This window comes from Colobus angolensis, unplaced genomic scaffold (genome assembly GCF_000951035.1).
Source record: "Colobus angolensis palliatus isolate OR3802 unplaced genomic scaffold, Cang.pa_1.0 Scaffold448, whole genome shotgun sequence".
Taxonomy (NCBI): domain Eukaryota; kingdom Metazoa; phylum Chordata; class Mammalia; order Primates; family Cercopithecidae; genus Colobus; species Colobus angolensis.
The window spans coordinates 941,329-962,067 of NW_012117910.1; the positions used below are offsets into that span (position 1 = coordinate 941,329).

General features: G+C 50.5%; 1 protein-coding gene across 3 annotated transcripts; it reads right to left on the reverse strand.

The window, feature by feature from the left end:
• Positions 1-2,082: 2,082 nt before the first annotated feature.
• SEC14L4 (SEC14-like 4 (S. cerevisiae)) lies at positions 2,083-17,873 on the reverse strand. 3 transcript variants are annotated; one of them, XM_011957705.1, is made up of 12 exons: positions 17,746-17,873; positions 15,769-15,860; positions 9,034-9,077; positions 8,689-8,748; positions 8,357-8,545; positions 7,963-8,058; positions 7,236-7,296; positions 5,561-5,644; positions 5,146-5,252; positions 4,931-5,070; positions 4,667-4,836; positions 2,083-3,440 (listed from the first exon to the last, which is right to left on the reverse strand). In XM_011957705.1, the coding sequence occupies exons 2-12, from the start codon at positions 15,812-15,814 to the stop codon at positions 3,277-3,279; spliced, it is 1,161 nt and encodes a 386-aa protein (XP_011813095.1). In that variant the 5' UTR covers positions 15,815-15,860; positions 17,746-17,873; the 3' UTR covers positions 2,083-3,276. The 3 variants fall into 3 exon arrangements, with proteins under 3 accessions (XP_011813095.1, XP_011813094.1, XP_011813096.1); XM_011957704.1 differs by having other exon boundaries at positions 2,083-3,396; positions 15,769-15,844; positions 17,746-17,867; XM_011957706.1 differs by having other exon boundaries at positions 2,083-3,028; positions 15,769-15,844; positions 17,746-17,851.
• Between the last annotated feature and the right edge of the window lie 2,866 nt (positions 17,874-20,739).

A 20,739-nucleotide genomic window follows, 5' to 3' on the forward strand; every position in this document is an offset into this window, starting at 1 on the left:
AAAAAAAAAAAGAAAAGAAAAGAAAAAAGAAAAAGAAAAACACGCTAATGGGTCCACGACCTGCTGCCCTCCTCACCTGCCTCTCCCCGAAGACTGTGGTTCTTTTGGCAGCTGCACCATTCATGGATGCATATATATATTGCATATATATATTGCATCCAGCAAAGAGATGGACTGGGAAGGGCAGGTTCCACCTCCATTATCTGGACAGGTGAGGCCTGGGTATTTCCAATTGCCTCATTTTGAGCAAGAGTTTTGATCTGTGGCCTCCTGCCAAGATTTTGCCATTCTTTCCTGACAAACACCACGGCTGTTTTGTAACCGGCATTATAAAATGGTTTTATTAATTATTAATAACTATCTAATGTGTACACAGTTGTCTATGAAGAAATAGAAAATACCAGTGAGTTGTTACCAGTGTTGCCCAAGGCTGGGCGAGCCCTTCCAGCTTTCCTTTGGCCCCAGACACCCCTGCCCCACTGGCCGCCCACACCCCATTCCTGTCTGGAAGGCTCGCCTGCCGTCATCCCGCACATCCGACAGCTCTCCCTTCAGGGTCACCTCCTCCTTGGACAAAGCACACATGACCCCTTGTCAGGTTTCTTGGCTGGGTGCTCCCCCAGAGTTTGGCTCCTGTCCCTACCAACCATGCATGGTGGCAATGCACCCATTTGATACTGATCAGTCACGTCACTTCCACCTCCCTCCCTCCATGAGCACAAACCTCCAGTTAACACAGCTGGGTCAGCCCAGGGTCCTCGGTGTCCCCAGAGCCTGCCATGCCTGGTGCTGGGCAAATACTCAATAAACACCCAAAAGCAGGCCAGGCCCAGTGGCTCACATCTGTGACCTCAGCACTTTGGGAAGCTGAGGCAGGGAGGATGGCTTAAGCCTAGAAGTTCAAGACCAGCCTGGGCAACATAGCAAGACCCCTGTCTCTACTTTTAAAAAATTAAATTAAATTAACATCCATGAATGAATAAATGAAGAAACAAACTTTGGGCAAGCCACTGCCCTGCTCTAGGTGACTTTTTTTTTTTTTTCAATTTTGTGAAACAGTGACAGTGTTAAAAATTAGACATGGAGGCTGGGCATGGTGGCTCATACCTGTAATCCCAGCACTTTGGGAGGCCGAGGTGGGCAGATCACTTGAGGTCAGGAGTTCAAGACCAACCTGGCCAACATGGTGAAACCCCATCTCTACTAAAAATACAAAAATCAGCCAGGTGTGGTGGTGCATGTCTGTAGTCCCAGCTACTCAGGAGGCTGAGGCGGGAGAATCACTTGAACCTGGAAGGTGAAGGTTGCAGTGAGCTGAGAGTGCGCCACTGCACTCCAGTCTAGGCAACACAGACTGTGTCTCAGGAAAAAAAAAAAAAGAATTGCAAATGGGGTTGCTAAGGAAATGTGCCCCTGCTGAGCTCCCAGTGTGCCCCTCCCCTCCTGGCTTGGTAGGAGATTCTGCTCTCACCTCTGCAGGTGACCACGGCTCACTGCAATTCAGTCACTAGCGCCTGCACCTGACCCCAGTTTTGTTTGCCACCCCCACCCCACCCCCCCAGGCTGCCGGTATTCGTGATCACAACCCTGTAATCAGAGCCTCAGGAAACACTTGTGCATAAGGCAGAGCAATCCTTACTGCCTGCAAGGAAACCAGACAAAGCTGTGCTGATGGAAAATTGGCTGTAGGTAGTTACATAGGCAAGACTCAGAGCTCAAGTCTAGGGACCCCTGGTTTTTAGGCAGAGGACGTCAAGGCAGAGGACATCACGGCTGAAGTGAGGTATTATGATCCCCCATCATGACAACCGGGGGGCCTTGTGAAATGTAGCACAGGGTCCTCCCAACTCCAGTTGGCCACAGCCTGCCATGGAAGCCAAGTGCCTCTGGGCACTCCAAATATCGCTGCATCTGGGGAAGCAGAAGACAGGGTGGCCACGCAGTGCAACAGGGTAGTGAGGATGCCTTTCACATCTCGGATGCAGAGGCAGCCCCTGAACATGGGGATGTCCTGTAACTCTTGCCCCACAGCCCAGTCCATCTCCTTGGAGCCAGCACAGCCATTTTTTTTTTTTTTTAACCTGCCAATCTGCTCAAACACCCAGTTGGAACAGGAATGCCTTGTGGCACTGGCTTTAGGAGTTTAGATGGTTTGCTGTTTCTAGCAGCAGAACACCTGTTCAGACTCTACATATATGCATCCATGAATGGTGCAGCTGCCAAAAGAACCAAAGCTAAATGTTGGCAGGATCACAGCAGGTGTGGAGCGGAGGTCACTGGGAATTCCCTGGAAACTCAGTCATTACCCACTCAACTGGAAGGCTGAACATGGCTTTGTCCTCTGATGGTTACCCATGCCAGGCCCCACCTCTCCATTTCCAATTTTCTTTTCTTTGTTTGTTTGTTTAGAGACAGAGTCTGGTTCTGTCACCCAGGCTGGAGTGCAGTGGCACAATCTCAGCTCACTACAACCTCTGCCTCCTGGGTACAAGCAATTCTCCCGCCGCAGCCTCCTGAGTAGCTGGGATTACAGGCACAGGCCACCATGCTCGGCTAATTTTTGTAGTTCTAGTAGAGACAGGGTTTCACCATGTTGCCCAGGCTGGTCTCGAACTCCTGACCTCAGGTGATCTGCCCACCTCAGCCTCCCAAAGTGCTGCGATTATAGGCATGAGCCGCCACACCCAGCCCATTTCCAATTTTCCATCCAGCGGTGGCAGAACAAGCTTGGATGGGCCCCAGTGCTCTGCTGGAACCAGGACCCTCACCCAGCTGCCTCCACCTAGGCCTGCCCACCCCTGCTGACCTCCTACATGCATAGAACAGGGCTTCTCTCTCTTCAAGCCTGAAGCTGTGACGCCCACAAGGCCTGGGATCCATGCACACCCGCTGAAGCTGGAACACCAGGCATGGGCGAGTCCTGGGTGACTGGATCTTGTTGGGATGGATGAAAGGGCAGCTTCTGCAGGCAGGACCCATCCTCAGTGACCTGGATCATCTTCAGCGTTCTCATTCTCAGCCCCATTCTCTGGGAACAGGGAAAGAGGTTCCTGTCTGAATCTTCAGCATGGCCTATGCACTGGTGGCCCCTTCCTGCTTGGTCACTGTGCCAGGCGAGCCCACAATGAGCTGAGATGGTGACGTGGGACAAGTGGCTCTCTGCAGCTACCTTCAGCACCATCCTGCCTGGGAGGTCAGGGGTCAGGGGAGTGGGTGTGAAGGTGTTGGAGCGCACAGGCAGAGGTGGCTGGGGTCTTCACTGTGTTGAGGAGGGTCTCATCGCCTTGAGACTCTGCAGTGTCTCCTCAGAGGCCTTGTCGGGAAGCAGCACCTCCACAGTGTAGCTGAGCTTCTTGGCATGCATCCGGCTGTAGGTGTTGTCGAAGCGCAGGACATCTGTGGTGATGGAGAGGTGATCAGGGAGCACGAACCCTGCATATCTGCAGGAAGAGCCAGCCCTGCATGGCTGCATCCCTGGAACCCTTGGGAATGAGCTGTCCAGGACAGTGGGTGAGCCTGAGGGTCAGCCTGTGCCCAGCCCTAAGCCCGTTGCTCACTTCCATCTCCATGGTAGCTTGTGCTACATAAAGGAATCATGATGGTCACCAGCACACAGAACAGCACACAGCCAGGGAGCAGGTGGCCTGGGAACAGGATCTCGAGTTCCACCTGCAGGGAGGAGCTGTGGCCCACGGACACAGGATGCCCGTACTGCGTCCTCACCTGGTTGCGGTTGCACAGGTAGCTCTTGGGCCTCTCCATGCACCATGCATTCCATCACACATTACAGCTCCCTGAATCCTCAAAGCAGCCCCATGCAGAAGGCAATGTCATCCTCATTTTATGGATGAGAAAACTGAGGCTTAGAGAGGTGATATGATCTTTTAGCGGTCACAGAGCAAGGGAGGGGAGGTACTGGGATTCCTTTATCCCAATGTCCCAACCCAGGGAGGAGCCCTGCTACCCCAGGAGGAATGGGCTGGGCTACGTAAGCTGCTTTTCCGTCTCGCAGAAGGCATATCCTTCAATGCCAAGGTCCAGCATCAACTCAGGTGTGATGAGTCACGCAGACTTTTCTGTCTCTACTCTCCTAATGCTCCCTTTGCACAGAATGAAACAAGGCAACGTGTTGACTTAAGCATAAGCCACACCCTTCTCCTCCAAAGGAAATCAACTTTGGGTTCCCCTTCTCCTAGCTCAGTTCCCAATAGACATGGTGGCCCTGAGCAATGCTGCTTCTGGTAAAGCTGACTGAGCTGCATCTGGCCTGGAAGGCCTGGGGGTGAAGGATAAACACCTGGAGGAAGTCACCTCTTTGAGACTCCTAGAGTGGGGTGGTTCATGCAACTGGGTGGTCCCCTTGCCAAGACCCCTGATTCTAAGTCCATGGCCTCTTACTTACCTGTCTCTTAGTCCAGTGACCCCGGTATAGGGGCTTCTCAGGAGCTGAGCCCAAGGCCCTAGGTTCTGAACACCAGCTCTTCCCCCACAATGAGTCTCTGCCCTCATACCCACAGGTAGGGGTCACTCATCCGATCCACGGCCCCAAAGCCAGCTCCCCTGGAGTTTATAGAGATCCCCCCACCCTCCTGAGAGCTGGAAAGAGAGGGCAAGCAGAGGGCAGACTGGCAGGGAAAACAATTCCAGTAAACCCTGCAGCTCTTACAGATGCCAGCCTGGAGGCAGGTTAGGCTCCCATCTTCAGGCACCAGGTGGGCGTTGTAGCGCTGGCTGGGCAGCACCTCCGTCATCTCCCTAGCCCTCTGCCGCTCCCCCATCTTGGTCTTCAGGAAAACCCCAAAGCCGATGTCCCCGCCATCCGATGCGAACTGCCACCTGCAGTGGACAGAGCCCCACTGGCGACCCCCTGCCTGGGCTCCAGGCCCCTCCCAGCTGTTCCCAGGTGTGGAGTGGTGGCTGTGATCCCTACCTGAGCACACAGCCCGGGAACAGGATCTCGTTCTCCACCTGCAGGGAGGAGCCGCGGCCCACGGACACTGTGTGCTCATACTGCAGCCTCACCTGATTGCACAGGTAGAAGCTCTTGGGCACCTCACCCCCGTAGTTGATCTGTGGGTGAAGGGGGTGTGTGGGCACTAGATCAAAGCTTCTCCCCTCCTTCCCCATCCTCTGGGCACCCTGTACCTTGGTCAGGCACTTGGGGTTGCCATCGGGGTCAGTCATGGTCCCCCCAAACTCCACGGGCAGTTGGTCGGGGCTGATGAATTTTGTCAGCTCCTGCTTCCAGTTGTCTGTGTGGGAGCAAGAGAGGAACTCCAAGGGGACTCAGGAGACTCAACAGAGGGCAAAAGAGGGCTGAGCCCAGTGAGGGGACCCAATACATCCTGGGCGTGCTCCCCTGGGTGCCTACTCCTAACCGTACCAAAGACCTTTATGTGGCTCCCAGTTCATGGTCTAGGACCCAAGGCATTGCCCGTGTGTGTGGAGGCTCACCAGGGGCAGTGCCCGAGTAGAGGACGAGCCAGGGAGAAGCAGGGTCTTTAGCGTCGACCTCTGCTTCCCAGGCAGACGGACACAACCAGGAGGCCAAGCCGCTCACCTCCCAGAATCACAATCTTCCTGCGTGTCTCCTCACTCATGAACGACTTGACCAAGTTGAAGGCCACGGGGAACAGTTTGGGGGCTGAAACACATGTAAATCTCTTGAGAAGCTGGACCAGAGAGGACATGGGGATACAGAGCCACAGTCAAGAGCAGGTGCTGGACAGGAGTTGGACAGATATGGATTCCGCCACTCTCTGCTGTGTGACCTTCAGCAAGTTACCCACCATCTCTAAGTCTTAGTGCAGTTAACTGGAAAATGAAGGTGAAATAATGTATGTATAACACCTGGCACAGTTGCTGGCTTTTAATAAGTGGTTGTCTCAGGCTGGGTGCAGTGGCTCATGCCTGAAATCCCAGCACTTTGGGAGGCAGAGACAGGCAGATCACTTGAAGCCAGGAGTTCAAGACCAGCCTGGCCAACATGGTGAAACCCTGTCTCTACTAAAAATGCAAAAACTAGCTGGGCGTAGTGGTGTATGCTTGTAATCCCGGCTACTCAGGTGGCAGTGGCACAAGAATTGCTTGAACCTGGGAGGCAGAGGTTGCAGTGAGCCAAGATCGTGCCACTGCACTACAGCCTGGGTGACAGAGTGAGGCTCCATCTCGAAAAAGAAAAAACAAATTAAAAAAATAAAAAACAAATGGCTGTCTCCCCAACCCAGTTGTAAGGGGTTGAGCACAAGCTGGCTCTAGGGTCAGCAATATTGATTCCCCAACAGTATCTCTTCTTTTCCACACTCCAGGTTGTCTGGAATCTTCTTGGGTGTGACATTTACATTAGACCTCCTGTCCTGCCCTGAATTGCTCACGCTCAACTGAGCACTGTCTGTGGGCCAAGCTCTGTGCTCCATCTTCTCCACACACTGTTTCATTTAACCTCATAGTTATCTTTGGGGAGGGGGCTACTGTATCCTCATCTTACAGAATGGGAAACTGAGGCTCAGTGAGGTTAAGCAGACTTGGATAAAATCATAGAGCTAGTTAGATTTGAATCAGATCCTCTGACTCTGGAACACATGACATCACCAGGGCAGCCAGGGACCATTCCTGCTCAAAGTGTATCCATCCATTAGTGTGGTCCATGGACTATTGGTTCCCAGCCCACACTGACATAAGTAAGTAACAGTAAACATTTAGAAACTTATAACTTGACATTGTTGCAACACACCAGTGCATGATTTTGTGTATTACAGAAATATGAACCTGTGAAGGACTGAAACTAGAAAATAATGCCAGAGGCCAGGTGCGGTGGCTCACTCCTGTAATCCCAGCACTGTGGGAGGCTGAGGTGGCTGCATGACCTGAGATCAGGAGTTCGAAACCAGCCTGGCCAACATGGGGAAACCCCATCTCTACTAAAAATACAAAAATTAGCCAGGCATGGTAGCATACACCTGTAATCCTAGCTACTAGAGAGGCTGAGGCAGGAGAATCGCTTGAACCCAGGAGGCAGAGGTTGCAGTGAGCAGAGATTGTGACACTGCACTCCAGTCTGGGTGACAGAGTGAGAATCCATCTCAATAAAAAACGAACTAACCAGAAACCAACCACACAAAACCTGGTTCCTCACAAAGGATGGTTGAAGAAGCCTTTAACTCCACAGCTTACCTATTGTACCCCCCTATTCCTGCTTCTCCCTCCCCAGGAGATCATCCCGGTCATGGGCTTACCTCGAATAATAATTAAATTCTTCAAAGTCTCAGGATAATTTGCTTCCAGGATGCTAAAAAACTGTGGAGTCAAGATGAGTCTGGTTGGGGCTCTATTCCATCACCTCCCGCCCATGGGTTTCTGTGGCCTCTGATGCTGCTGAGACAAGAGGCCCATCCCTGGCCCATCCTACCTTCCCCACAAGCATGCGCCTCCTCCTCTCTGTTATTCTTTTTGTGTTTGTTGATCTGTTCTTGAGACAGGGTCTCGCTCTGTCGCCCAAGGTGGCGTGTAGTGGCACAATCACAGCTCACTGCAGCCTTGAACTCCTGGGTTCAAGACATTCTCCTGCCTCAGCCACCCAAGTATCTAGGACTACAGGCATGTGCCACTGCACTGGGCTAATGTAAAAATTATTATTATTATTATTATTATTGGTAGAGATGACATCTCACTGTGTTGCTCAGGCTGATCTTGAACTCCCGGGCTCAAGCAATCTTCCCGCCTTGGCCTCCCAAAGCGCTGGGACGACAGGCATGAGCCACCGCGCCTGGCCTCTTTGTGTTACTCTTGCTCCTCTTTCTCCTTGGAGGCTGGACTCTAGGCCAGCATCATTGGCTGGTCTGTGGAGCCCCTGCAGGGCATACCCACCCCTCTATCTCACTGGATTCTCACAGCAATTCACAGCTAGGGCTCACAGCTGGGAGCCGCTGCCCACACCAGCCCCAAACCAGCCGCCCACCTTACCTGCTGGTAGACCTCCACAGCTGGCTTCCACAGGTGCTTCAGGCTCAGCCCCTCCATGTCAAACACCATCAGCGCCATCTCGATCTTCCTGCCCAGCTGCTTGGGACAGAGTCAGCATATAGGTCAGACAACAGCTCCAGTCAGGAGATCCTGGCCAGAGAGACTTGGGCACCTCTCCCCACCTTCCTGCCATCCCACCCTCTGGCAGCCCATAGTGTTTTCCAGACAGATGAAAAACACCTCACCTTCATGGGTGGGTAAGGGGTGGGAGAAGCCCACATTCCACCAGAGTCCTGAGTGCTGAGGGCTGGGGAGGGGGGGAAGGTGCCACCCCTCTCTGGTCCTGGTGCCACCCTATAGACAGATGAGGCCCAGGTCCACCCCAGCTGCTCACCTTCTGAGTCTGCAGCTCACACTCATGCAAAAGCAGCTCACAGACCTTGATGCGCTTCCGGATCAAATCCTGCTTGGAGGCCGACAGCAGGAGACCCTTGGGGTCGAGGGACCCGATGATGCAGAAGTACACAGGGGAGCCTTCATAGTCGTAGCCACAAAGACCACCCGAGTCATACAGCTGGATGACCTGGAGGTGTGGGTAAGGTCCTGACTCAATCCAGCTCACTAGGCTGGGTCCCTACTCCATCAGGCGGCTGGATGTGGTGGGTGGGAGATGAGGTCGGCGGTGGGGGGCCTCAGACGGCCTGGGGGATGCTGCCCAAGGCTCACCGCGGGGGGCTGCCACGTGATGATGTTGTCCAGGTCTTGTTGCTTCCGGAACTCCATGTGCTGCAGGGACACAGCAGGAGCTATAGGATTCTGCAGGAACTTGGGGACACCAGGCTAGGTCCCTCTGCCCACAGCCACCAAGATCCCGCCAGAACATACCCAGGCTCTCCGGGTATGGCGACAGGAGGTGGGCTGGTGGGACTTGGGTCTGATGCAGAAAGGGATCGGGGGAGGAAGAAAGAAGGAACAGGAGAATGGGACAGGGCCAGAGTCTCTACCCTTTTGCCATGAATCCCTGGGTCATGGTGCATGGAAGGCAGGACAGTAGGGATCAGAGATCCTTACCCTCCGGAGCACGTCCTCAGATTTCTGCAGGTCAAAGTTTCGAGCTGCAAGAAGAGGAGGAGGTAAGTAGAAGCTCAAGGATAGATCTAGAAAGAGCCGTTCCCTAAAAACTCATGAGGAAATAGCTAAGGTGTCCTCAGCCTTTTTCTGACACCCCAAGAATACATTGAACATCTAGAAATTGTTTGTTTGTTTGTTTGTTTTTTGAGACAGGGTCTTGGCTCTGTTGCCCAGGCCAGAGTGCAGTGATGTGATCATAGCTTACTGTGTCCTCTGGCCCAGGTGATCCTCCTACCCCAGCCTTCTGAGTAGCTGAGACAACAGGGCCACACCGCCACACCTGGCTAATTTTTTTTTAGATTTCTTTTTTTTGTAGAGATAAGGATCTTGTTATGTTGCCCAGGCTGGTCTTGAACTCCTGGCCTCAAGCAGTCCTCCTGCCTCAGCTTCCCAAAGTGTTGGGATTACAGGCGCGAGCCTCTGTGTCTGACCTAGAGATGTTTTTTTTAACAAGTTAAGGATCTTTAATCATCTAGAAGACTGGAGAGCCCTTGATTTCAGTTTCCAGTCTTCCTACAACCTTCTGGAGGCCAGTCTAGCCTGTATTTGATGTCCCTCAGGAAGCAGAGATCCCCCCGCCACCTGCACAGTGTTGGGGTGGTGGGGAGCATGGGGTTTGGATTCACACAGACTGGGGCTTAAAGTCTAGTGTTGCCCTTTTATTTCCTGTGCAACCTTGAGCAAGTCACTTACCTTCTCTGAGCCTTAGTTTTTTAAATCAGTTAAATGAGAACACTATCTGTTTCAGTTATTCAAAGAACAACATGAGATAATGTATAGAAAGTGCTTGGCCCAGTACCTGGCTCACAGTAGGTTCTCAATAAACAGTAGCTCTCATAATTACCTATTTTGAAGAAATAGACACACTTTAATTGAAAACGTGATGATCTATTTTAGAAATGCTTTGACTGTTGCTCTCTGAGACCCCTGGCTCACTGAGGAATTTGTCCACTCGCGGAGCTGAAACAATATGCGAGGTCAGAGATTTTCAGATGGAAGGGATCTCAGATGCTATCTAGGCCTCCTCTGCTCTGACCATGAACCAGTTCCAGAAATCACTCCCAGCTGGGCGTGGTGGCTCACGCCTGTAATTCTAGCACTTTGGGAGACCAAGGCGGGCAGATCACCTGAGGTCAGGAGTTCAAGACCAACCTGGCCAACATGGTGAAACCCCGTCTCTACTAAAAATACAAAAATTAGCCGAGCATGGTGGCGGGCGCCTGTAATCCCAGCTACTCGGGAGGCTGAGGTAGGAGAATTGCTTGAACCCGGGAGGCAAAGTTTGCAGTGAGCTGAGATCATGACATTGCACTCCAGCTCGGGGGACAAGAGCAAGACTTTGTCTCAAACAACAACAACAACAACAACAAGAACAAAACCCACAAAACTTAGCCAGTCGTGGTGGTGCACACCTGTAGTCCCAGCTACTCGGAAGGCTGAGGCACGAGAATCACTTGAACCCAGGAGGAGGGGGCTGCAGTAAGCCAAGGTCACACCACTGCACTCTGGGAGACAGAGTGGGACCTTGTCTTAAAAAAAGAAAAAAAAAAAAGAAAGAAAGAACCCCCAATGCAACAGCTCAGCCTTGATTATCTCCCACGATGGGGAGTTCACTACCACAGAAGGCATTACCATTCCATTCTTCAGCAGCTTTGACTGAACCCAAATCTGCCCTGTGATGGTTCCAGCCGCATCATCAGAGGTCAAACAAATAGACGTAATCCCTTGTCAGTGTGGCAATTCTGCAAATATTTGAAGATAAGCCACCAAGTTCACCTGCCCGATCTTTGCTCTGGGCTATGTATTTATTAAAAGCATCTTCTGTGTCAATTCTATCCAAGAGAACGTTCTGTGATGATGGAAATGTCCTATACCTGAGTTGTTCATTAAGGTAGCCGCTAGCTGCCTGAGGTTACGGAGCAGTTGAAACATGGCAAGTGTGATTGAGGACCTGGAGTTTTAATTTAATTTAATCGTTACAGTTATATGTGGCTACAGGTTATCAAACTGAACAGGGCAGTTCTATATACTTCAGAGATTTTAAGATTTTTGCTGTACAGGTATTATGTGTTATAGGTTAAACTCCTGGGTATTTTACGGACTTTGTTGCTGTTTTGAATGGTATCTGACTTTTCTTTTTTTTTTGAGACAGAGTCTTACTCTGTCACTCAGACTGGAGTGCAGATCTCAGCTCACTGCACCCTCCGCCTCCTGGGTTCAAGTAATTTTCGTGCCTCAGCCTCCTGAGCAGCTGGGACTACAGGCACACGCCACCATGCCTGGCTAAATTTTGTATTTTTATTGGTCAGGCTGGTCTTGAACTCCTAACTTCAAGCGATCTGCCTGCCTTGGCCTCCCAAAGTGCTGGGATTACAGGTGTGAGCCACCATGCCTGGCCTGATTTAGACTTCTTTATATCTACATTCATAAGTAAAATAGGCTGAGAATTTTCTTTTTAAAAAACTTGTATTAGCTGGGCACGGTGGCTCCTGCCTGTAATCTCAGCACTTTGGGAGGCCAAGGCAAGCAGATCACCTGAGGTCAGGAGTTCAAGACCAGCTTGGCCAACATGGTGAAACCCTGTCTCTACTAAAAATACAAAAAATTAGCCGAGTGTGGTAGTTCATGCCTGTAATCCCAGCTAGTCAGGAGGCTAAGGCACGAGAATCACTTGAACCCGGGAAATGGAGTTTCCAGTGAGCCGAAACTGCACCACTGCACTCCATCCTTAGCAATAAAGCAAGACTCTGTCTCAAAAAAAAATAATAAAATGAAATTTTAAAAATTGTACTGATCTAGCTTTGAAATCAAACTTACTCAAACCTTATAAGGTAACTTTCACTCTCTCATAGGTTCTTAAACAATTTGTATGAGCTAGAAATTAACTGTTTTTGTTTGTTTGTTTGTTTGTTTTTTGAGACGCAGTCTCTTTCTGTTGCCCAGTCTGGAGTGTGATGGTACAATCTTGGCTTACTGCTACGTCTACCTCCTACGTTCAAACGATTCTCCTGCCTCAGCCTCCCGAGTAGCCGGGATTGCAGGTGCCCGCCACCATGCCTGGCTAATTTTTGTATTTTCAGTAGAGACGGGGTTTCTCCATGTTGGTCAGGCTTTTCTCGAACTCCCGACCCCAGGTGATCCACCCACCTTGGCCTCCCAAAGTGCTGGGATTACAGGCGTGAGCCACCGCGCCCGGCCAGCTGGTCTTAAAACTCTGGAGGAATTCATCTGTAGAACCACTGGAGTCTGAGTTTTGGGGGAGGGGAAGTTTTTGCTGCCATTTCGATTTCTCTAATATTTATTGGTCTGATGACATTTTCTATTTCTTCTTGCTGAATTTTGGTCTTATATATTATTTTCTAGGAATGTGTCTTTCTTCACTTGGATTTTCAAATTTATTAATGCATATTTGTTCATAATCTTCTCTTATAGGCCTAAAAAACAGTCAGTTTATAGGTGATTTTCTGTTTTGTTGTTTGTTTGTTTTTTTGAGACAAGCCATCCTCCTACCTCAGCCTCCCAAATAGCTGGAACTGCAAGCATGCACCAACACGCCTGGCATATTTTTGAATTTTTTGTAGAGATACGGTTTCGTCATGTTGCCCAGACTGGTCTTGAACTCATGGGTCAAGCAATCCTCCTGCCTTGGCCTCCCAAAATCCCAGGATTACAGGAGCGAGCCACCATGCCTGGCTATAGGAGATTTTTCAATTAGGAACCAGAGTGTGGTTTCTTGTCCTATAGACAGTGGTTTGGGCAATGCTCATGGGATATGAGGACAGAGTTTTTTTGTTTTTTTTTTTTTCAGTAGCACCTACTATGTGCCAGGAAGAGGGGACCAGGGCAGGCACATCCCTGCCCTGATGGAACTGGCATCAGATGAAACTAATGGAACTGACAGACAGATGTGGGATGAAGATAAGGAAAAACAGAGGGGGTCAGGCAGAGTGGCTCATGCCTGTAATCCCTGCACTTTGAGAGGCTGAGGCAGGAGGATCATTTGGGTCCAAGGGTTCGAGACCAGCCTGGGCAATGTGGTGAGACTCTGTGACCCTGTGTCTACAAAAAATAAAAATAAAAATAAAAAAAAACAAAGGAAAAGAACTTCAGAAAGAGAGTTGGGAAAAGCCCCTCAGCATGAGGCCCGGGAGAGGGTCCTCTGCCAAGCTCAGCCTCAGGAGTAGCCCGCCCGTTTGCCTGGGTCTTGGGTTAGGGAGACCGGGAGTAGTGAAGCTGATGCTGAAGTGGACGACAGGGCTATGCCAGCAGGTCCCATCACCCATGGCATGAGGTGGGAGGCATCAGGATACCCAGCCCCCTTCCCGATCTTGGATCCTTTTTCTTTCCTATGACCTGGAAGCTTAGGTACCTGCAATCCCACTCCTTTATCAAGGACACACCAAGCACCCCCAAAGCTGGGTTTTAAACCCAAAAAGACTCTAAAGGAGGAGACAGGGCTGATGCTGTATCAAGGGGCTTCAAGAAATCAACTGTCCCAACTCCTTCTTTAGTCCAGGCTGGGGGTAATGACATATTCCCTTGTCAAAAACAAAGTGCCACAGTCAAGGGGTCTTAAGGAGGGCAAGACAACTAAATATAATGTGGGATCCTGGATGGGATCCTGGAAGAGAAAAATGAAGGAAATCCAAATATTATATGAACTGTAGTTAATAATAATGTATCCATATTGGTTTATTAATTCTAACAAATGTACCATCATCATCATAAGAAGAGGATGTTAATAAAAAATAAAACTAGGTGCAGAGTATGTGGGAACTTTTTGCACTATATTTGCAATTTTCTGAAAATCTAAAACTATTCTAAAAATTTAAGTTGATATATATATGTACACACACACACACACACACACACACACATATATATATATATACTTTTAAGACAGAGTCTCACTCTGTTGCCCAGGCTGGAGTATGATGGCATGATCTCGGCTCACTGCAACCTCCGCCTCCTGGGTTCAAGTGATTCTCGTGCCTCAGCCCCCTGAGTAGCTGGAACTACAGGCACGTGCCACCACACCCGGCTAATTTTTGTATTTTGTAGAGATGAGGTTTCGCTATGTTGGCCAGGCTGGTCTCAAACTACTGGCCTCAAGTGATCCGCCCCTCTCAGCTTCCCAAACTGCTGGGATTACAGGCATGAGTCATAGGGCCTGGCCAAAATATTGAAAAACAAAAACAACACAGACAGAACAATTCAGAGGAAGAATTAGTCCCTGGTAGGGACTTCCTTTTCTCAGGCGCTGTGTGCAACTCCGACCTCATCTGACTCACAGCACCCTGAAGGTAGGGACCAGTATTATGCCCATTACACAGAAGAGGAAAATGAGGTTGAGACAGTGAATGGCTTGCCATGGGCACACTGCTAGCTCTGGAACTCAGTCGCAGTTCTGCCCCATTCCAAAGCCAGTGTTTTAATGCACTGTATGTATGCTTTCTGGGCTGACTCCTGACTTCTGACCCATCTCAAGTTCAAAATCCATTCCATGAGGCGTAATGAGTTAAGATGAATTTTTCCTTAAGCCCTGGGGCAGTGTCTGTTACTATCATTAGTATTTTGAGATGGGGTTTCACTCTGTTGCCAGGCAACAGAGTGCAGTGGTGCAAGCTCAGCTCACTGCATCCTCCACCTCCTGGGCTCAAGTGATCCTCTCACCTCAGCCTCCTGAGTAGCTGGGATTACAGGTGCTCAGCAGTACACCCAGCTAAGTTTTGTATTTTTTGTAGAGATGAGGTTTCACCATGTTGCCCAGGCTGGTCTTGAACTCCTGAGCTCAAGCAATCTGCCCGCCTCAGCCTCCCAAAGCACTGGGACTATAGGTGTGAGCCATCGCATCTGGCTTGTTATTTTTTTAGACTGCTGCTGTAATTCCTAGAAGAAACTGCTTCTCTACCATTCACTAAATCCAATTCCTTAAGTGTTTGCTGGGCACCCGCTCAGTGCACTAGGGCACCTCGGTTCCTTTAGGGGACAACAGAGCCCTGTCCTCGGCGAACCGGAGGTAGACCCAAAGGCAAGTACTGAAGACAGTGCTCCGCAATATCTGCCCCAAGGGCTGGGCAGGCCAGAGGCCAGTTAAGCCCTAAGGATGTCCTGGTTGTTAACTGTAACCTCACCCCGGCGCTGTGCCCACCTGTTGCCTCATCCTTTCTTGACAGATGAAGAAACTGAGGCTCAGTGGGGTTTTGTGCTGTGCTCAAACACAGGGGAGCTCAGATTCTAGTCAGAGCAGGCTGATTCCAGAGCCTGTGTTCTTTTTTTTTGAGATAGAGCTTCACTCTTGATGCCCAGGCTGGAGTGCAATGGCGGGATCTCGGTTCACTGCAACCTCCGCCTCCCGGGTTCAAGCAATTTTCCTGCCTCAGCTTCCTGAGTAGCTGAAATTACAGGCATGTGCCACCATACCGGCTAATTTTGTATTTTTAGTAGAGATAGGGTTTCCCCACGTTGGTCAGGCTGATCTCGAACTCCCAACCTCAGGTGATCAGCCCGCCTCGGCCTCCCAAAGTGCTGGGATTACAGGCGTGAGCCACCGCGCCTGGCAAGCTTGTGTTCTTTACTACTCTACAGCTTCGTTCCCCAAAGCCTCCCACTCCTCTCCTGAGACCCTCCTTCCTTCCCTCCCTCTCCACCTCCCCTGGTCCCTGCAAGCCTCACCTAGCAGCCAGCGTAGGAGGAAGTAGTCATCAGCATTGGGCAGCATGGGCAGCAGGTTCTGGAGGTTCTCCCGGAACTAAGCGGGGGAGGAGCTGATGGTCAGTGGAACTCTCATGACCTCAGCGGCCACCAACCCCGCCCCTAACCCTTCCCACCTCATCCACCAGTCAACTCCACCTGCAGACCATGCAGGGTGCTGCCTTGAACAACTTTGCCATCTGAAAACAGGGAACCCTCCAGCCCAACATAGGAAAAAGAGTTGGGTCCTTTCCAAAATTTGGGGGTGCCCTACACACAGGACTCCCATTCTACATGTCTAAGGTGGGGCCCTGGCATCCTTATTTTTAATTTTTATTTTATTATGATTTTTATTATTTTACTATTATTATTATTATTATTATTATTATTATTATTGAGACAGGATCTCACTCTGTTGCCCAAGCTGGAGTGTAGTTGCGTGATCTTGGCTCACTACAACCTCCGCCTCCCGGGCTCAATAGATCCTCCCAGCCCAGACTCCCAAGTAGCTGGGACCACAGGCACACAAGACGCCCAGCTAATTGTTGTACTTTTTGTAGAGATGGGGTCTTGCCATGTTGCCCAGGCTGGTCTCAAACTCCTTGGCTCAATCTGCCCGCCTTGGCATCCCAAAGTGCTGTCATCACAGGCATGAGACACCACGCCTGACTGACAGCCTTATTTTTTCAAGTATCCCTGGGAGATTCTGCTGCAGGCCAGCTAGAGGGTTTTAGGAATGTTGTCCCTGATACTGCATCTTAAGGGTTTAGATTTAGAGGCAAGTTACCAAACCTCTCTGAGCCTTAGTTTCCTTATCTGTGAAGTGGGGATAATAATAAACTTGTGCCAACCAAAGGAGTTTGTGCACGTAAAACACTTAGCAGGCTTGGCTCCAAGCAGGTGTCAGATAAATGTAAGCACTCAGCCCGTGTGGATTGCCTGATGCCCCAGACAGTGGAGGCTGTGTGGAAAAAAACAGAGGCAGAGGTCAACAGACATGGGCTGAAAGAGAAGCCACAAATGCCTTATCAGGACATCTGTTGGGGCTATCGGGGAGTAAGCGTGCCTTTTCCTAACTGGCAGAATTGAAGGATGTCATTTAGAGTTTGGGTCTGAGACTAAGGCTTGGGTCTGAGAAAGAGAGGAGATCTCACTTCCCTGGGGACTAACAGAGCTGAAGGCAAGGGCTGGGTTTGAAGGTGAATCTGTGAATCCAAATTTGGGATTAGAAATATGAGGCCAGGTGCAGTAGCTCACACCTGTAATCCCAGCACTTTGGGAGGCCAAAGCGGGTCATCGTAAGGTCAGGAGTTTGAGACCAGCCTGGCCAATATGGTGAAACCCCATCTCTACTAAAAATACAAAAATTAGTTGGGTGTGGTGGCGGGCACCTGTAATCCCAGCTACTTGGGAGGCTGAGGCAGGGGAATCGCTTGAACTCAGGAGGCAGAGGTTGCAGTGAGCAGAGATTGTGTCATTACACTCCAGCCTGGAGGACAGAGCAAGACTCCATCTCAAAAAAAAAAAAAAAAAAAAAAAAAAAAAGAGATTACAGATAGGGAAGTTTGGGCCCTATGAACAAATTACAAAGAGAAACCAAACAAACAAATGTTGCAACCTGAGCATGAAAAGGAGTCTGTCTACCCAAGGTTGCCCCAGCAGCCGGATGGCAGCGCCAATCCCTCCCCCGCAACCCGGGAACAAGGACCAGGGCCGGGTGGTGGAGAGCAAGCAAGGTCAGAAGACTGGATTCGGCCCCAGGTCATCCAGAGAGAGACTCCTGTCCCGCGTGCTGCACGTAGCGGCCTCAGCAACCGCACACAGGACCAGAGGGCAGAACAGCGGCGCTCTCTCCAGGCTCAGTGTTCCAGCCCGTACCATGGGGGCTCCAGCCGAGTTGGGCAGCGCCAGGCTGCTCAGGGCCCCTCCCCAAGCCTCCCAGCCCGCGATGCCCCTCACCCTGGCCAGCGCCTCCTGCTGCTGGGGGCTCAGGTCCGCGACTCGGCCGCTCATGGTGCCCGCGGGCGCAGGTCCGCCCGCTGCCGCCTGGTATCCGCTGCAGCCTGGTTGTGCCTGCTGTGTCAGATGTTGGTCCCGCCCCGACGGGAGAGGCGCTGGTCCTGCCCCGCCCCGCCCAGTTCTCTCCTCCCCTCGAGGATTTTTTGCTGTGGTCACCAACCGCACCTTACCTGGGACAGGGAGGTGACCTGCCGGGAGAATGACCTGGGGCAGCTGGAGGCCCCCACCTCCAATCCTTCTTACTGCGGGGGCACCCGCCTGTTCGCAGGTGGCAGGAAAGGGAATACACTGAGATCCTCTTTCCAGGAAAATGGAGGAAATTTAAAAATATATATATATATTTTTTCTTATTTTGAATTAAATAGAGACGGGGTTTTGCTGTGCTGACCAGGCTGATCGGGAACTCCTGGCCTCAACCAATCCTCCCTCCTCGGCCACCCAAAGTGCTGGGATTAGGCATGTGAACCACCACACCTGGCCAACATGGAGGAATTTTTAATAAACCTGGCTCAACTCTCCAGGACCCCCAGGGCTTTTGTCTAAGGACCCCCAAGCTCCTTCCCCTGCCTTGAACACAGCCTGGGACCTGTCAGTGCTCACTGACTGATAGGACAGCCTTATGTGCAAAATGGTTCCTGCTCTCAAGACAGTTGGAAGGATAAGAGAATGTACCCTGGGTCAGCAGAATGCCTGGCGTTGCCTACTAAGTGCTGGCTGGTAGGAATATATTTCAGAATTGTGTTATTACTGAGGCTGTCACCAGAGCTGGGAGCTTCAGGGGTGGAGATACTGGGATGTCCCAGGTGCGGAGCTCCTGGGTGAGAGCCACAGTCTGAAGGCGGAGGCATGCAAGGTGCCAGCCGAGGACCAATGGAAGCCCTGGGCAGAATAACAGAGGGGGCGGAAAGCCAAGAGGCCGCTCTGGCTGACACAAGAGAGCCAGGTGGAGATCACCAGGAAAAGCAAGAAAAAAGTTCAGCCGGGCGTGGTGGCTCATGCTTGTAATCCTGGCACCTGGCACTTTGGGAGGCCGAGGCAGGTGGATCACTTGAGGTCAGGAGTTTGAGACCATCCTGGCCAACATGGTAAAACCCTATCTCTACTAATAAATACAAAAATTAGCTGGGCATGGTGGTCTGCGCCTGTAGTCCCAGCTACTCGAGAGGCTGAGGCACAAGAATCGCTTGAACCTGGGAGGTTGAGGCTGCAACGAGCCAAGATTGGCGCCACTGCATTCCAGCCTGGGTGACAGAGCCAGATTCTGTCTCAAAAAGAGAAAACAGAAGTTGGCTGGGTGTGAATTTTCAAGAGAGGAGTAGAGGGGACGTGAAGATGAAGGAGAGAGTAAAGCAGGCCACAAGACCCTATTCTGTCTGTCCTCCCATGGAGTCAAACCAAGCTCTAGCCCTGAGAGGACGAACCCAGTGGCCATGAGCCACAGAAGCTTTTGAGCCGTGACAACGTGGCTTGTCATAGCAAGCATGGAGACATGCTGCAATTGTAAAATACAAACCAAATTTTGATGGCTTAGTACCAGAAAAAGTAAAATGTTTTATTAACTAATTTTATTTATTTGTGTATTGAGACAGCATCTCACTCTGTCACCCAGGTTGGAGTGCAGTGATGCAGTCATGACTCACTGCAGCCTTGACCTCACGAGCTCAAGTGATGCCCCCACCTCAGCCTCCTGAGTAGCTGGGACTACAGTCTCACCCCACCACACCCCGCTAATTTTTGTTTTTGTTTTTTATAGACACAGGTTTTTGCCATGTTAGCCAGGCTGGTCTCAAACTCCTGAGCTCAAGCCATCCATCTGCCTCAGCCTCCCAAATTGCTGGGATTACAGGTGTGTGCCACCGCTCCTAGCCTCATTAATTATTTTTATATATATTAAATGATATTTTTGAATATATTGGGACAACAAAATGTTATTAAAATTACTTTCACCTGTTTCTTTTGATGTTTTAATAATTTTGAATTATTTTTAATAATAATTTTTTCTTTTTTTAAGACAGGCTCTCACTGTGTCACCCAGGCTAGAGTGCAGTGGCAAAATCTCCACTCACTGCAACCTCCACTGCCCTCCACCCCCAAGGTTCAAGCAATGCTCCCACCTCAGCCTCCGCAGTAGCAGGGACTGCAGGTGTGCGTCACCACATCCGGCTAATTTTTGTGGGGTTTTTTTTTGTAGAAAAATACAAAACGTGGTTTTGCCATGCTGCCCAGGCTGGTCTCAAACTCCTGAGCTCAAGCGATCCTCCTGCCTCAGCCTCCTAAAGTCCTGGGATTACAGGCATGAGCCACTGCGCCCAGCTAAATTGTTATTTTTTAGGACAGTTTTAAGTTCACATCAAAACTGGGCAGAAACAGAGTTCCCACATATCTGCTGTCCCCATACATACACAACCTCTGGTTCCAGAGAGATCCATTTGCTGAAATTGATGAGTCTACACTGACACGCAAATATCACCCAAAGTTCCTAGTTTACATTAGGGCTCACTCTTGGTGTTGGATATTCTGTGGGTTTTGACAAATGTATAATGACGTGTGTCCACCATTGTGGTATCACGCAGAATAGTTTCACTGCCCTAAAAATCCTCTATGCTCCTACGTATCCTTTTTACTTTTAAAAAAAATGTAGCCACTGGGGTTGTGGGCAGTGGCTCACGTCTGTAATTCCAGCACTTTGGAAGGCCGAAGCGGGTGGATCACCTGAGGTTAGGAGTTTGAGACCAGCCTGGCCAACATGGCGAAACCCTGTCTCTACTAAAACTACAAAGATTACCTGGGCATGGTGGTGCACGTCTGTAATCCCAGCAACTCAGGAGGCTGAGGTAGGAGAATCACTTGAACCCGGGAGGCGGAGGTTCCAGTGATCTGTGATCGCGTGGTCACATTCCAGCCTGGGAAACAAAGCGAAACTCCATCTCAAAA

Bases quoted from the DNA above. Each gene is read 5' to 3' on its own strand.
- SEC14L4 (XM_011957704.1), bottom strand. From the start codon at position 17,799: ATGAGCGGCCGAGTCGCGGACCTGAGCCCCCAGCAGCAGGAGGCGCTG. The intron at 5,645-7,235 runs GTAAGCCCATGA...CATGTGTTTCAG, and splicing joins GAATTTAATTATTATTCGAG to CCCCCAAACTGTTCCCCGTG. The intron at 5,253-5,560 runs GTGAGCGGCTTG...GCTCCCACACAG, and splicing joins GAAGATTGTGATTCTGGGAG to ACAACTGGAAGCAGGAGCTG.